The sequence below is a fragment of the Ochotona princeps genome, chromosome 13, assembly GCF_030435755.1.
Source record: "Ochotona princeps isolate mOchPri1 chromosome 13, mOchPri1.hap1, whole genome shotgun sequence".
Classification (NCBI taxonomy): Eukaryota; Metazoa; Chordata; class Mammalia; order Lagomorpha; family Ochotonidae; genus Ochotona; species Ochotona princeps.
In genome coordinates this window covers 42,324,761-42,342,018 of record NC_080844.1, presented here as the reverse complement: position 1 = coordinate 42,342,018, position 17,258 = coordinate 42,324,761, and the positions used below count along the sequence as shown (strand labels likewise).

Here is a 17,258-nt window from a genome sequence, read left to right as displayed (position 1 = left end):
GATATACAGAGAGGAAGGTCTCCCGTCTGATGAGTCACTCCCCAAGTGACCACAACAGCCGGTGCTGTGCCGATCAAAAGCCGGGAACCAGGAACTTCTTCCAGGTTTCCCGCACGGGTGCAGGGTCCCAAAGCTTTGGGCCATCCTCGACTGCTTTCCCAGGCCACAAGCAGGGAGCTGTATGGGAAGTGGAGCAGCTGGGATTAGAACCGGCGTCCATATGGGATCCCGGGGCGTTCAAGGTGAGGACTTTAGCCGTTAGGCCACGCCACCTGGCCCAGAACTTTTATTTCTTTTTCTCTCTTTCCATTTCAAATAAATTTTTAAACATCTTTTTTTAAAAAAATAAATATACCTCAAAGAGAAACTTTGAGAATTAAAATCATGAAGTTCAGTCATAATGCATGAGATACAAAAGTGTCCTGGTAATGTGAGCTACTATTACTCAGTCAGTTTAAATGTGCTTATTTCAATATTACTTTGGAATGATAACAAAGCAATAACAACAGCTCCACTGTTCTTGGCTTCCTACACTGGGGCCTCCTTTTCCTCTTGGGTTCTACTTGCTACATACCTCTCATGTTCTGATGCCCCAGCATCTCCCTTCATTTTTCACTCATCTTACCTTGTATCTTGCATTCTTCTGTTTGATGCACCACCCCTGTGTCATTCATCTTTTCGGCTGGCCACTTATATATATACATGCTTGTGTGAGAAGAGCCTGCATCCAGCACAATCCCATACTGAGGACAAAACAAATAAAAAGTGTATCAGTATAGCATCATTCTTCCCTATATTCAGCTTCCAAAGCTGCCAATAAGAAGGTGACAAAGACAGTTTTCAAAAACAAAAGGAGAAAGTATTTTAATTTTGAGAAGAGCAATGGGCAGGGATGAGAAGAGTTACCCTAATCATAAGATCTGTCATGACCCAGTTTCTCTAGAACAGGGTTCTTAACACATAGAAACACTCAGGCCTTGCCTGGGGTGGGGCCTGAGTAGCAGTATTACTGAGAAGCTTGCTAGATGATTCTAATGTACAGCCAAGATTCAGAACCACATGCTCAGGTAGCTAAGACAGCATGGAAGGAAGCCATTGAAATTGTCTACACACTGGAATCATGTGGGAGTTCCAATAGTTGTGAATGATGTGCCCCCCACCCCCTGAGCCCGACAGTGTATTGGAATTTATTTGATATGATATGTAGCCTAGGATTTGGAATTTTACATGATCCTGGGTGCTTTTGATGTACAAGTTTGGGAACCATGGGGTTAACTCACTGAGAGGCACACAGATAGAATAGATATCTTCATCTAAATTTAGTTCAGTAAATGTGGAGTTTGTTTTAAAGACAGAGAAAATGCTAAGATCACTAGTCTTTATGTTATGAATATAAATAAAATTTTAATCAACACATTTTTAATATGTAATTAAACTTCATGATTTTAGCTCTGCAAAGGAGAGAGAAAGAAACGAGAAGGAAAACACACAGCATGAAGAAATGCTGATCAGAAGAGAAAGGGAGAAGACCACAGGCACACATCCTATTCCCAAGCACATGAGGCTGCAGGAAGCATTTATCGTGATTTATCTGACTTAGCTCTCAGAACAGTACTATAAAGTGGTGCTATTTTTAATCCCTTAAATACAGCTTGCCCAGCACAGAAGCCTAGTAGCTAAAGTCCTCACCTTGCATGCACCAGGATCCCATACAGGTGCCAGTTCATACATGGCTGCTCTACTTTGGATCATGTCTCTACTTCTAGCAACAATCATGTAGTAAATATTACATGTCATAGTTAAACTGGACTATGGAATGGAGAAAATGGGGGGAGGGCATCAGACTTGTTATATATTAGCTCTTCTGATTTCAGAGTAAAATTTGTATTTTTCACTCCTAGCTTTCTTTTTTCTTTAAAGATTTATTTATTTTTATTACAAAATCAGATATACACAGAGGAGGAGAGACAGAGAGGAAGATCTTCCATCCGATGATTCACTCCCCAAGTGACCACAACGGCCGATGCTGTGCTGATCCAAAGCTGGGAACCAGGAACCTCTTCCAGGTCTCCCACGTGGGTGCAGGGTCCCAAGGCTTTGGGCCATCCTCTACTGCTTTCCCAGGCCACAAGCAGGGAGCTGGATGGGAAGTGGAGCTGCCAGGACTAGAACTGGCGCTCATATGGGATCCCGGGGCGTTCAAGGCGGGGACTTTAGCCGCTAGGCCACGCCGCTGGGCCCACTCCGCCGGGCCCACTCCGCCGGGCCCACTCCTAGCTTTCTTGAGGCAAGTAAACACAAGATAAAAGGAAAATAGTTTCATTTAAGATGATTATAGTTTTATATAAACTACCCTGGAAAAAAAGCCAAAAATACGATTTCTTTACCCCAACAGATATTTTTTAAAAATTTAGTCATTGCTAAAGTCAGACTGATTATATTGTATTTTCAGTTTGTAATAGCTATCACTTAAAAATTGCTACCTTTAAATTCTAATTTCCTAACAAACTCATCAAATAATAATAAAAAATACTATTCAATCTACAAATGTTAAAAACTATTATAAAAGGTGGTTTTACGTAAACTGACCTGGGTCCAAATAGAGACAGAAAGTGTGACCAAAGAAGTGTGTATAGATCTCCGTCCAGCTTCTCAACTACTCCATCATTATCTGCTTGGTATTCTTTTATATCTTTAAGATAATATTCAACGTCTTTAACAAAGTCAATTAAGAGCTTCTGATCATGAATAAAGATACTATTTAAGAAAAACTTATTGATGCACTGATTGAGTTCTTTCTAAAAAACACCCAGTTCTTTTATTACATACCTTTCAATTAACTGTCCAAATTCATCTATCCTTACAGGACTCACTACTATGTTGAAAGGGCTAATGGATTCTTCTGGAGCCCATTAAAATAGCTAGAACTGGTCTTTCTAAAAGAACAGTTTTCCCTACAATCATGATCAGCACTGATTTTCTGTGAATTTGCATTTTTTCCCAAAGTCTTCAGAGTGAATTGGTTTTTCCTTCCTCCTATCGTGAGGATCTCTACCTATTAACTCAGTTTAGGTGTTCTTGTTTTTCAGCTGCTGCTGCTTTTGTAGAACTAGATCTTTAATTATCCTTTTCATGTTTGCATCTGTGCACATCCATATAACCACTACCAAGAGCAAGGCATGTGACACCTGCTAACCCCCAGAAGTCTTGCTAGTATCCCTCTGGGTCAGCTTCTTCCATGATTGACAGCTGTTTTGACCTCTTTCACCAGAGGCCAGTTTTTCCTGGTATTGTACTGGAATAACTGGACTCGCACAGTGTTGCTCCTTTACATCCAATGTTCTTCACTCTGCACAATGTCTGCCAGATGCACTGAAACTGTGTTATCAGTTTATTTTTTTTCCACTGGTGGGAAGTATTTCATTATTTGCATATACTATATTCTCTACCGTTCTACTGTAAGTAAACATCTGGACTGTTTTAAGTGAGGGCTATCGAGAATAAGCAGCCTGGAACATTCTTGTACATTTTATTTTGGGGATATAAATTCTTACTTGCTTTAGGAATTTACCCAAGAGAAAACTGAAAAATGCTCATTTAAACTGATATTCATCTTTGGTTACTTTCCTTGGCTCAGTAAAGGAGATGGGGAGGAATGGCATGTCTGATTGATGACATCTGCCATGGGTTTATAAGCAGAATATGACTGCATGTACTTCTTAGCCCTATCCTAGAAACATGAAGTAAATGAGGAAACAAATGGAAAAGAAACAGGAAATACTTTTGAAATGTAAGCCAACTACTTTTTGACACTTTGCTATTCATTTGACCTTGGAACTCAAAGTGTGCCCTGCCACTTGAAAAATAATTTATTTGTATGTTTACTTAAAAGGCAGAATGACTGAGCTTGGCAGAGTGGCCTAGTGATTGGGGTCCTCGCCTTGCATGCACTGATGGAATCCCATGTGGGCAAAAGGTTCATGTCCCGGCAGTCCTGCTTACCTTTCAACACTCTTTTTAAAAAAAGATTTATTTATTTTTATTGGAAAGTCAGATATACAGAGAGGAGGAGAGACAGAGAGGAAGATCTTCCATCCGATGATTCACTCCCAAGTGACCGCAACAGCCGATGCTGAGCTAATCTGAAGCCAGGAGCCAGGAACTTCCTCCAGGTCTCCCACGTGGGTGCAGGGTCCCAAGGCTTTGGGCCGTCCTTGACTGCTTTCCCAGGCCACAAGCAGAGAGCTGAATGGGAAGTGGAGCTGCCGGGACTAGAACCAGTGCCTATATGGGATCCCAGTGTGTTCAAGGCAAGGTCTTTAGCCTTTAGGCCACGCTGCTGGGCCCTAAAAATAAATCTTAACAACAACAACAGCAAAAAGGCAGAGTGACACAGAAAGGGAGAGACAGATTTCCTATCCACTGGTTCACTCCTCAAGTGACTACAGCAGCCAAGGCAGAACCAAGCAGAAACCAGGACCTAGGCACTCCATCTAGGTCTCCCATGTGGGGGATAGGGACCCAAGCACTTGGCCTTCTTCTGCTGATTTTCCAGGTGCATCATCAGGGAGCTGGACTGGAAGCAGGTCAATTGGGAATTGAGCTGGCACTCAGATTTGCGATGCCTGTATCACAAACAGCAGCATAACTCACTGAACCAAAATAGTGGCCAACCATGAAATCACTCACGTATACATACATACATACACACACACACCCCACACAATCTTTTAAAAAAATACATAGAAAACACATATTATGAAAAAAAATCTATGCATGGATATCAAAACTTTCTTGTACAAAAAGGAATTTGTACTGTAATACCATTTTCCATGAACTTTCTGAACTGCATATGTGTTTGTGTACCCTCATACTGTCTTGCACAGACAGAAGAGGACCTGGATGAGGATTTAAGAAATTTCTGGAGACCATTAGGAACGGCTGCAAATAGAGCCTGTTGAGTTTTCAACTTTTTTCCAGACCATGGAGTATCTGTATGTGGACTTGTGAGGATCCTTGACCCTTCATAACCCCACAGTATTCCCTGGCATGTTTGGCACAGTGGAGATTCCCACTAGCAACCAGGGCTGCGCTTTCAGAAAGAAAAGGGTCTTTAGGCTTGTTTTGGACGCAGCAAGGAAGCAAACTGCATGCACTACTCTGCAGCTAGACTTGCAGTGAAAGGTATCCAAGAAATGGCTTAGGTGCTGACCACTGTGAATAGAGGAGACACTGACTGAAAACTGGGCCTTTGAACTCATGGGAAACCTATCAGGGTAGAGAAAGAAACTCAGGGATTATGCAGTAGAAAATTCTGCTGTTCCCTAGCAGGGCCCCTGAATTATCCATGCCAGAAAAATGTTCCAACCAAGCAAACAGCCTTTATCTGGAATCAGGATGTTCTATTCTGTCGAATTTTGTTGACATGAAAGTCACTTTTCCAGAAGCAAAGGAACCAGTGTTGCTTCTGTGAGCATGGTTCTCTGAGGACTTGCATAGTGAGGTAGTTGAGAAATAAAATCTTTCACTCCATTTTGTTTGGCAGTGCCTGAGCTTATTATAGGCCAAATATTTTGTTTGGCAAGGGGTAGAACATATTATAACATAGGAGTTGACATTTTACCTTGTGTGTATAGCACATTAGAATGCTAACATGTTGCCAAACATTTATCTTCTAAAATAGTTCGCATAATAAAATATGTCATTGCTTAATGTTTAGGAGACAGATAAGGCTGGTTTATCTGAGAGTTTTCAGCTGGAGCATTTGGGGAGTTTGCCTTTCATTGTTATAAGATCTACCCAGAAGCTGAGTGGCCACCATCTTTTACTCTTTCTACTACCCCAGGATTTTCCAATGCACATTTTAAAAAATTTATTTATTTTTATTGAAAAGTCAGATTTACAGAGAGAAGGAGATACAGAGAGAAAGATCTTCCATCCACTGGTTCACTCCCCAAGTAGCTACAATGGCTGAAGCTGAGCTGATCTGAAGCCAGGAACCAGAAGCTTCTTCCAGGTCTCCCACATGGGTGCAAGGTCCCAAGGTCTTGGGCCGTCTTCTACTTCTTTCCCAGGCCACAAGCAGGGAGCTGCAAGGGAAGTGGAGCAGCCAGGATGCAAACCAGTGCCCATATGGGACCCCAGTACATGCAAGAAGACTTCAGCCACTAGGCAACTGTGCCAGGTCCTTCCAGTGCACATTCTAGAGAGCTTGAGGCCTGCAAGATCTCAGCAAACACAGCTTTGCAAAGGTTTAGGGGATGCTAATACTTTCATCCTTTCCAGGGCTCATAATCCAATTAGTTAGTGAAGCTATCAGCAAAGTCTGGCACTAGAGAAACTCAGTATTTCCCTTAGCTCACATTTAAAACCCTTAGAAGTATGTCCCACGTATTAAAAGAATCAAAGATTTGGGTTTCAAGAAAGAGATCTCATATTGCTTTGTGATTATTTCACTCTTTCCTATATTAACAGTAATCAAAGGTTATAATATATGACCTATAAAATAAGAGATTTAAGATTCCATCTAGATATCACTGTTATTTTGAATTCTTTCCAGTTTTTTAAAAAGCTTGCAACATACATGCAAATATACCGAGTCAGCATCCAACTGCTGGGTTCTCTCTCCAGATACCCCCCACAGCCTAGAGCCAAAGCAAGGAGCCACATGAATAGCAAGTATTTTATCACTTGATCCATCACTGCTTCCCCTTAGGGTTTGTATTAGCAGGAACCTGGAGTCAGACGTCAGAGTTAGAACAGGCCTAGGGCATCAACATCTTAACTGCTAGGCTAAATACTTACTTCCTGCTTCCATGTTTTTTCTTTAAATATTTATTCTTATTTATTTGGAAGGCAGAGTTACAGATAAACAGAAAAAGAGATGTATCTGTTGGTTCACTCTCCAGAGCTGTCACCAGGTCCTCAACTTGGATGCATGCTCCATTGCTCTGAAGGCACATTATCAAGGAACTGGGTTGGAAATGGAGTAGCCGGGTCACAGACTGTCACCCAAGTGGCTACTCAGTGTTTTTAAATGCTGCTTTTTTAAAAAGAAAGATTTATTTTTATTGGAAAGTCAGATATACAAAGAGGAGGAGAGACAGAGAGGGAGATCTTCCATCCACTGTTTCATTCCCCAAGTGGCTGCACTGGCTGGAAATGTGCTGATCCGAAGCCAGGAGCCCAGAGCCTCTTCCAGGTCTCCCGCACGGGTGCAGGGTCCCAAGGCTTTGGGCTGTCCTCGACTGCTTTTCCAGGCCATAGCAGGGAGCTGGATGGGAAGTGGGGCCACCAGGATTAGAACCAAAACCAATATAGGATCCCAGCGTGTACAAGGTGAGGACTTTAGCCACTAGGTTACCACACTGAGCCCTAGATGCTGCTTTTTATAGTACATTTTATATAGTTGTGATTCTAATATGTATATAGTTCTGTCAGTTTTTATTAATATTTAAATGTTCCATATTTGTAGGGCCACATACAGTGAGACAATTTGATGCAACAGCTGTATGCAACATGTAGTGACCAGGATAGTTACTATGTCCATCTCCTTAAACATCTTTGTGGCGTACAGGCATCTGGCACACCAGCTGAGACACCTCTGTGACACCAGCATCCCATACTGGAGTGTTTCAGTTCTGTTTCCAGTTGTTTCTGACTCCAGCTTCCTGCCAATGTGCCATGGGAAGCAGAAAATAATGGTTCAGGCTATTTACTGCCTCCCATGCCAAATCCCACAACTTTTCAGATGTTGTGTTACCATTTTCATGTTTTAAGAGAGTTTTGTAATTCCCTTTTGGTTTCTTCAGTGACCCATTGTTCATTCAACAACATGTTGTTGTTTACTTTCCCATGTATTTGTACTATTTCTAAGGTTTTGTTGTTGATTTTGGTTTTATCTGCTGTGATCACAAAGATATATAATTTCATTTTAAAGTTGTTAAGACTTGTCTTATGGTTTAATACATAGTCTGTGCTAGAGAATATTCCATGTGCTGAGGAAAAGAGCATGTACTCTGCTGCTACTGAGAGATGTTTCATAAATGTATGTTAGCTCCATTTGGTCTGTAGAATAGTTAAACTCCGATTTTTTTTTTCAGTGATGTTTTGCTTGGATGATCTGTACACTGACAAAAATGAAATGCTGAAATCCAAATCAACAGTAGTGGTGGACTTCAACATTTCAATTTCACCTGTGTACAGATCATCCTGGTAAAAATGCTAAGAGAACTCATAGTATTTCTCTTAGTTCCAGCAGTAGCATGGACCAACCAGCAGTTGGCTACATGGTGAAGAGACAGGTGCAGGGGAGCACAACACTACCCTTTGTACAAGTAGGCATACAGTTGTAACTGCCATGGGAGAGCCCGCTCCTGGGTACTGTAGCGCATACCCTCAATCCCAGCAGCTGGCCCACAAGTGCCTACAAGGGGAGGCAGTATTGAGGAGTACAAGACCAGCCCTCATTCCCAGTGCTGACAGGGCCGATGGGCAGCTCGCCATGGGGAAAGTGGTGACCAGAGAGTTTAGCTCAGAGGTGATGCAGACTGATGAACAGTGGCCAAAGAAGCACACAGTGGCCAAAGAGTTCAGTATTTGTCCTCAGTTCCAGTAGTGGCCCAGGCTCATGGGCAGCCAGCTGTAGGAAGCAGAGGGGGTAGAGAGGCTGGTTCCAAGCCCCAGGCACCAGACCCCAGGCTCCAGGCCATAAGCAATATTCACTCAGACTTTTGGGTCTCAAGGATAGTTATCCTTGTCTGTTAACCCAATTGTCCATTGTGCAAAGCATTATGTTGGCTTGGATACTGAGGTCACAGTTGCTTTGTTGGGTCACATGAGGTTTGTGAGACTACCTTGCTAGTGCTTTATTTTATGCAACCTTCAAGGCCCATATGGTAAAGGTTTGGTTTCCAGGATGGCAGTACTGGGAAGTGGCTAGCTACATCTTTAGCAAGTGGAGCCTAGGCATTGAGAGCATACCATAGGAAACTACTCTGATTTTCCTGAGAGGGCTGCTATAAATGCTAAGTTTAGGTCCATCCCATTTTTCTGCTTCCCAGTCACCATGTTATCCTTCCTATGCATGTAACCTGCTGTAGTCATCACCATCCTCACCAGACTCCAAACCAATGGAGCTGCTAAGTAGGACTGTCCGTGGTGATGCAGCCTGCTGGAAACCTCCTGTTCACCATTTCCATGCAGTAAAGACTCTAGCAGACCTCACCTGGAGAGTCAGGGAGACTCTGACTCTGTACTTTGTTCCTTTTTGATGCTTTCATTCCGGGTCTCTGTGTCTTACAGTGTTCCATCTCTGTGCAGAGTTTTAACATTCTCCATTGGTCACTTATCTTAAACTGCAGCTATCCATTTGTCACTTTGGTGGGTTTTTTTTTTTTTTGGAAAATTAGGTGAATGTCAGACATTTCTATTCAGTTATCACAAAACTCAGAAACCTCTAAGCCAGTTTTTGATTAAGTATATTCTTTAAAGATCGTAACTGTTTTTTGTGAGCTATGCTGCATGGACAGAAGCAGTGGTCTGAAGATGAACAATAGAAATGATTGATGGTTAATTGAAACTCCAGTGAAGGGGCCCTGGTGGACCTGGAAATGTGACTAGTAACAGACCCTGAGTTCACTGAGACTGGAAGCCATTTGGAGATTGGGAAGACCCATATAATCAAGATGGCAATAATCCTATCGCACCGAGTTTCAGGCTTGTGGTTAAGTTTCCTTAGATACACAGAGATTAAACTAGAGCAGCAGATGGCCTGCTACCTGGCTGCATGGAAGTAGAACTTCTAATGCTCCCTTGGAGTCTCATTCAGAAAACACTCAAAATCATACTTGCCACAAGGTTTCTGTCCAGGGTGTTGGCCCACAATGCTCTTCACCTGCAATCCCAGTCTTCTCTGACCTCCTTAGGTTAGGTATTATTTTCTTATTAAGAATGGCACTTTCAGGCCCAGCGGCGTGGCCTAGCAGCTAAAGTCCTCGCCTTGAACGCCCCAGGATCCCATATGGGCGCCGGTTCTAGTCCCGGCAGCTCCACTTCCCATCCAGCTCCCTGCCTGTGGCCTGGGAAAGCAGTCAAGGACGGCCCAATGCATTGGGACCCTGCATCTGCGTGGGAGACCTGGAAGAGGTTCCTGGTTCCCGGCTTCAGATCGGCACAGCACCGGCCGTTGTGGTCACTTGGGGAGTGAATCATCGGATGGAAGATCTTCCTCTCTGTCTCTCCTCCTCTCTGTATATCTGACTTTGTAATAAAAATAAATAAATCTTTAAAAAAAAAAGAATGGCACTTTCCCTCTAAAGGTACACAGTATAATTATATATTTATATTTGCCCATCTGATTGATATCTTTCTTAAACATTAGATTAGAAATCCACATGAGGGCAGTTGTTTTGTCTGCTATGGTAATACCCTACTCTAAGTTTAGGCACAAGGAAGGAACAGATAATTCTTGAATCAAATGAATAAATGAAGATCAGGACAGAATGGTTCTCAAAAAAACTTCCAATACTAAAACAAGGTTAATATTCAGTCTAACATTGAGTAGTACCACAGAGGCTGGCTTACTCCAATATACTTAAAATTCCACACTTGGAGCTCGGCGTGATGGTGGCTAAATTCTCGCCTTGCATCCATCGGCATCCCATGTGGGTGCCAGTTCATGTCCCAGTTGCTCCACTTCCCTTCCACCTCCCTGCTTGTGACCTGGGAAAGAAGTAGAAGATGGTCCAAGACCTTAGGACCGTGCACTCATGAGGAACACCTTGAGGAAGATCATGATTCCTGGCTTCAGATCAGCTCAGCTACAGCCATTGTGGCCACTTGGGAAGTGAACCAGCAGACAGAAGATCTTTCTCTCTGTCTTTCCTTTTGTCTGTATATCTTCTTCTCCAACAACAATAACAACTACAAAAAGCTTTAAGAAAAAGAAGAACTCCATACTTAAAAAGCCAGGTGCTATGGTTTGAGTATTTTCTTCTGCAAAATTCTTATGTTGGATGTGTAATCCCCCATGCAGCAGTAGTGAGAGGTAAAGCCTAATGAAAGAATTTAAGTTATGGATGGATTATCACCTTAATGTGGAGTGATCTGTCCATTTGCTGCTCCTTTATCATGTAAGGAACTCTATTCCTCCTTTTCATAGGGTGCAGTAGTCAGTGTGCCATGTTGAAAGTGAATTCCAGGCCCTTACTAGACACCAAACTTGCCAGAATCTTGATCCTGGAATTCCCAACCTCCAGACCCATGAGAACATAAATTTCTTCTCATAAATTTCCTAGTTGATGGTATCCTGTTAGAGCAGCTCAAACTAACTAAAACACCAATAAGCCAAGACAACAACTATGTTACTGGTTCCCAATGGCCCCTTCAGACATACGGTTATACAGATACTTTCTTGAAGGTTCTTGTAGCTTTAATGGTAATTTCAACAGGAACCCCAACAGCCTGTCTCAGTGGACCTGGGTTTATAAACAAAACGTACCCTTTCGAACATGACTTTAATATTGTATAAACAAATCAGGTTGGCTTCAGAGTTGTCGTAAACATTGAGAGATCATCTTTTCCTTTTTATTCTGTAGTTGGCTTTACTGGCTCATTAATGCCAACCACTGTTTATGGCCTGCTTTTGCATAAAATTTCCTATTTTAGCTATTTTTAAGCATACAGTTCTGCAATATTAAATACATTCACACTATTGTACAATTATTACTATTTTCCTTGTGTTCTTGTTTTTTCTTTAATCAGACATTAAGTCCAGTAAAGATAATGCACCCAGAGCCTATGAAACTGTCACATAATGCAAAATAACTAATAATAAAAAAAAAGAAAAAAAAGATAATGCAGATATTTCTGAGAGTATTTGCAATTAAAGAATAGAGAATATTCTTCCAAATCCTCCATTAAACATTAATATTTTCATTTTATCTAAGAAGAGCACTCAAACTCATTTTGAAAAATCAGATGCAAGGGGAAAAGTCATTATTCTTTAGCAATAGTTGGAAAATCTGCGAAGTGCCAGCTCAGTGGCCATAACAAGTTTAAAAGCAGAGAGTACTCCCTAGAAAATATCTTCAGTAAAGTGTGTTGACATCTGGCCTCCACTAAGGACTTTTAATGTGCTGGGCACTCTGAGCAGTGACCCTTTATATTATTCCATTTAATCCTCAGGACCACCTTCCACATTGCTACTATCTCAATTCTATAGATAAGGAAACTGCAACAGAGAGAGAAATGTACCTTCCTCAAGTATCAGCTGGAAAATAACAGATGTGAGATTGAAATCAAAGCAGCCAAGTCCTTGAGCCCAAGTTCCATGGAAAGGTCAAGCCTTTAATGACCTGTGTTTTAGTACTGGATCAGTCCAATGCTCATGGTTTACTTTTGGGTCAGTCCATTGCTCGTATGAAGCAGCTTCAATATGAAATGTTCATGATAAAACAAATATGACAACTTACTACATGCCTATATTCAGGAAGTAGCAAACCACGAAGACCACAAGGCATTAAGACACTTTTTCAAGAAAGATTTATGTACAATGAGTGACTCTGCAGTCGTTTACTCCTATCTTTTTAAATGTAGCCATTGCCTGTGCAGTATCTAAAGGCAATGGTTCACAGGTTTCTGTAGCATGAGAATAAGAGGCTGTGTGTTATGAATAAGAGTTCCTTGGCCCAGCATCTTGCAGGATCTAAGAGTAAAAATGGGAACCAGGATCTCAAGAGGATGCTGATGCAGAAATCTGTCTCCCACACTAACAAGCCCTGCTATCATGCTGGTCCTATGCTCTTCACATGTAAGAAGGAAGCAGTTTTATTTGTTCAAGATGTTCATTCTACTCACTGAGTCAACAAACATCTCTGAAGCTTCTATCCAAATCAGATGCTGTTCTGGTTGCTATTTAACCTTTATTTTGTGATTATCTGATTAATGATGATTTCCCTCACTAGAGTATACAAGCTCAATCAAGATTGGACTTGGCAAACAAGCATTTAACTTGGTGGTTAAATGTGCACATCCCACATCTGAGTGCTTTGATTTGATTCCTGGCTCTGGCCCCTGTTAATGCAAGCTCTGGGAGACAGTGGTGGTTGGCAAGTGAATGCGTCCCTGACATTCATGTGAGAGACCTGGTTTGTATTCCTGCCTCCTGATTCTGACCTTGGCCAGTCCTAACCATTGCACCATTGCAGGTATCTGGGAAGTGAATCAGAATAAAAGAACTCTATGTGTGTGTGTGTAATAAATAATAATAATAAAAAGTGTGGGCTTTACAAATATTGATCACTGCTATATCCTCTGGGCTCAAAATAAAGCAAGTGCTTAATCACTATCAAATGAATAAATGTAGTGGATGAATCAAATACATGCAAAGACCGGTGGAACTCAGTCCCTGTTCTCAGCATGAGTTGAGACAAGGAAACACATGAGTAAGCAGTGAGCCAAGCAATAAGATGACAAGACTAGATCATTAGCATTGATACTGACCTGAACTGGATGAGAAGAGGGCAAGTCAGGTGAATGTGAATTTCCCACTGGGGCAGGGGAAAAGCAGAAGCTATCACTCATTGAGTTTGCATTGTTGGTCAAGGCTTCTGATCTACAATCACATTTGTAGTTGCTTTATTTATCTCAATTAATTCTCACAACTGACAGTTTATTATGAGCAGAGAAACTGAGAAACAGATAAATTGTGTGATGACAAGAATAGGGCTGGGGTTTAGTCCCTGGTATTGTGAGTCCATGGCTCATGGTGCTCTAGGGTGGCCAGGATCATTTCCCTACTTGAGGACAAGGATAATGGTTCAGTGGGCAGAGGGACAGATAAGTCTTTGAAGTTGTGCCAGCAGAGACTTGGGGCTAGCACCATCTTGGAAAAGAAGCTTTCTGTTGCCATTGCAGTTCCAGGGTGTCCCACCTTGATATTAAAATGTTCTTGAAAAATCTGGTCAACCCAAGTGATTTTCAAATTGTGCTTCACTCACTCCCTGACAGTGCTTTAATTCTGGTCTCCTGTGCCTTGCCTGTGCCCAGCAGGATCATCTTAGTTGGTCACCCTTCCTCTACTACTCTCCAGCCAAGGGCAATCTTAGCAGCACAAACTTGTATCATCTCCCTGTTTGGCATCCTTCAAAGCGATAGTTTTCAATCATGAATACTCACTAGAACCACACCTATGTCTGGGTTTTACCCTCATCCCCAGAATGAACTAGTTGACCTTGTATTTTTTTTTTAAATGGGTAGCTTTTTTTAATCAAAGATTTATTTTTTATTTTTACTAGAAGGTTAGATACACAAAGAGGAGGAGAGACAGAGAGGACGATCTTCTTTCCATTGATTTACTCCCCAGGTAGCTGCAATGGCAATAGCTGAACCAATCTGAAGCCAGGAGCTTGGAGCCTCTTCTGGGTCTCCCATTGGTGCAGGGTCCCAAGGCTTTGGGCCATCCTTGACTGCTTTCCCAGGCCACAAGCAGGGATCTGGATGGGAAGTGGAGCTGCTGGGATTAGAACCGGCACCTATTGGGATCCCAATGCTTGCTAGGAGAGGACTTCAACCACTAGGCTACCATGCTGGGTCCTGACCTTGGATGTTATCTAGACATTAGTACTTTTTTAAGGGTTATTTTTACCTGAAGGCAGATTTGCAAAGAGAAGGAGCGACAGACAATTTTCCAGCTGTTGGTCCACTCCCCATCTGGCTGCAATGACCACACCTGACCTCAGCCAAACCTGGGAGCCAAGAACTTCTTTCTGGTCTCCTACATGGGTGAAGGGGTGCAAGCACTTGAGCTATCCTCTGCTGCTTTCTGAAGCAATAAACAGGGGGCCAGATCAGAAGTGAAGCAGCTGGGGCATGAACCAGTGCCCATATGGGAAGGCCTAGCCTATGTACCACCATATCTGCCCCAAGACATTAGTAGTTTTTAGAAACTCCCTATGTGCCTTGGAAATATGAGCACTGTGATAGCTGAATGAATGCCCACTTTTGAGCCGGGCACACCGTGCTCAGACTTTGAGCTGCTCTCCCTACCATTCTTTCCAGCCTTCATGGTAAACATTACAGCCATATCCACAGCTGCTGATTTCCCAAAGACCACTTGCAATTCCAAACTGCCACTGTCTGACACACAGAGTAGCTTTTGTTTGGAATGTGTCCTACCAGGCCTTGCAGCCAAGTTCTTCTGTTCCTTAAGACCTGGCTTCGAGGCCAGGTCTGAATTCTTCATGTGATCAGATAAGGTGACTGTGTTTTCCAGACTTTCATAATTCATTCATTTTCTCTCTCTCTCTCTCTCTCTCTCTCTCTCTCTCCCTCTCCTCTCTCTCTCTCTCTCTCTCTCTCTCTCTCTCTCTCTCTCTTCTACAAAAAGCTATAGGTGGGCCCGGCGGTGTGGCCTAGCGGCTAAAGTCCTCGCCTTGAACGCCCCGGGATCCCATATGGGCGCCGGTTCTAATCCCGGCAGCTCCACTTCCCATCCAGCTCCCTGCTTGTGGCCTGGGAAAGCAGTTGAGGACAGCCCAATGCATTGGGACACTGCACCCGCGTGGGAGACCCAGAAGAGGTTCCAGGTTCCCAGCTTCAGATCGGCGCAGCATCGGCCCGTTGCGGCTCACTTGGGGAGTGACTCATCAGACGGAAGATCTTCCTCTCTGTCTCTCCTCCTCTCTGTATATCTGACTTTGTAATAAAATAAATAAATCTTAAAAAAAAAAAAAAAGCTATAGGTACAATGATACTTTGGATACCTCCTGTGGCCACTTCACATTTTCCTGGACAGCTTTTACTTTCATCCCAGCAGTCTCGTCTCTATTTTAGCCCAGGAGTTTCGGTCCTGTTTCCTAGTAGGCCATATGTGGTACTGACATAACCCTTCTGACATATGCACAAACCTGCAAGTGCCAGAGACATTTATCTCTGAAAGGGGCATTCCTTGACCAACAATGAATGCGAACCAGGGGGTAAACCCTCAGGGAAACAGTCCTGAAGTTAATTTTCCATAGCTCTTCAGAAGGGCACCACCAAATTAAGTCTCAGTCGCCCAATGTAGTAATTTGATCCTGACTAGCTCTTTGGGTGGCTTTTCCCTCCTTCTGTTTCCTTGGGATCACTTCCCAAAATAAACATCCTGCATGTATTTACTGTTAGCAGCATGTGTTGTTTGTAAAAACTCAATAAGACAAATAGGAAAAAAAAATATTATTAGCTTTTTGATCAGAAAACTCAAGTTTTAGTCTTAGCGCCATCTTCACCTGGAATAAGAGAACCCCTAAGACTCTTGTTATCTATAAAACAGGAGTAACCTTTCATTCCTCACAGCATTCTTGGGAAAAAACAGCAAAAATATATGTGGAAATTATTTATATTTATTACTCACAGGCTATAAAATATTATCTTATCTTTACACTTTGTGACACATTCCTTCACTGTCCAAATCTTTAGATGACAGAATTCATCATGACTCACTTTGGACCCTCTAGTCTTGTCAGAAAGAAGTTCCCCTCCTAGATGACCTCATTCCTTGCTAAAGCTTCAGGGCATCAGAGACAAAGCCTTGAACAGATGTGTGCTAATAAGAGTAGCCAATAACCAGCTGCCAAGCATGTGACAAGTCTAACTGAAACATGCTATTAGCTCAGAATTATACTGGAATCTGAAGTCAGTATGGAAAAAAGATTGTAATATCTCATTAATAATTTACTTGGGTGAAGCATTGAAGTAATATTCCAGATGCATGTTACAAAAAGTATTAAAATTAATTTAGCTTCTTTCCTTCTACTTTTTTTAATGTGGCTGTTGGGAGATTTAAGACATGGCTGAGCCTGCATAATACATCTACTGGGCAGTGGAGTAGCTCGGACAGGGATTGATGTCTAAATGGAATGCCACTGCTTGCAGCCAGAAGATTAGCATGTTATACTACCACCCCAGCCCCAAACCCTCTATATTGTACTCAACATGTACATTCTTTTTCTTGTCATTATTCCCTAAACAATGTAGAATACTATGGACATGCCACTTACATTGTACCGGATATTATAATCTAGAGATAGCCTGAAGTATATGAGAAGACATGCATGGAATTATATTAAAACACTGTTTAACTTTTTATAACATTTTGTTATCTTTTAAAATTTATTTAATTTTATTGGAAAGGCAGATCTACAGAGTGGGGATACAGAAAGAAAAATCTTCCATTCACTGGTTCACTTCCCAAGTGGCCACAATGGCTAGAGCTGAGC

The 17,258-nt window shown here is 42.1% G+C and overlaps 1 protein-coding gene across 3 annotated transcripts in view; it reads right to left on the bottom strand.

Annotated features, from left to right (window-relative positions):
• ENTPD1 (ectonucleoside triphosphate diphosphohydrolase 1) overlaps positions 1–17,258 on the bottom strand; it is a 130,133-nt gene that overhangs the window by 19,239 nt on the left and 93,636 nt on the right. For all 3 annotated transcript variants that reach the window (XM_058672078.1, XM_004580020.3, XM_058672077.1), the window contains exon 3: positions 626–743. In XM_058672078.1, coding sequence (XP_058528061.1) covers positions 626–743 — 118 coding nt within the window. The remainder of the gene's footprint in view (positions 1–625; positions 744–17,258) is intronic.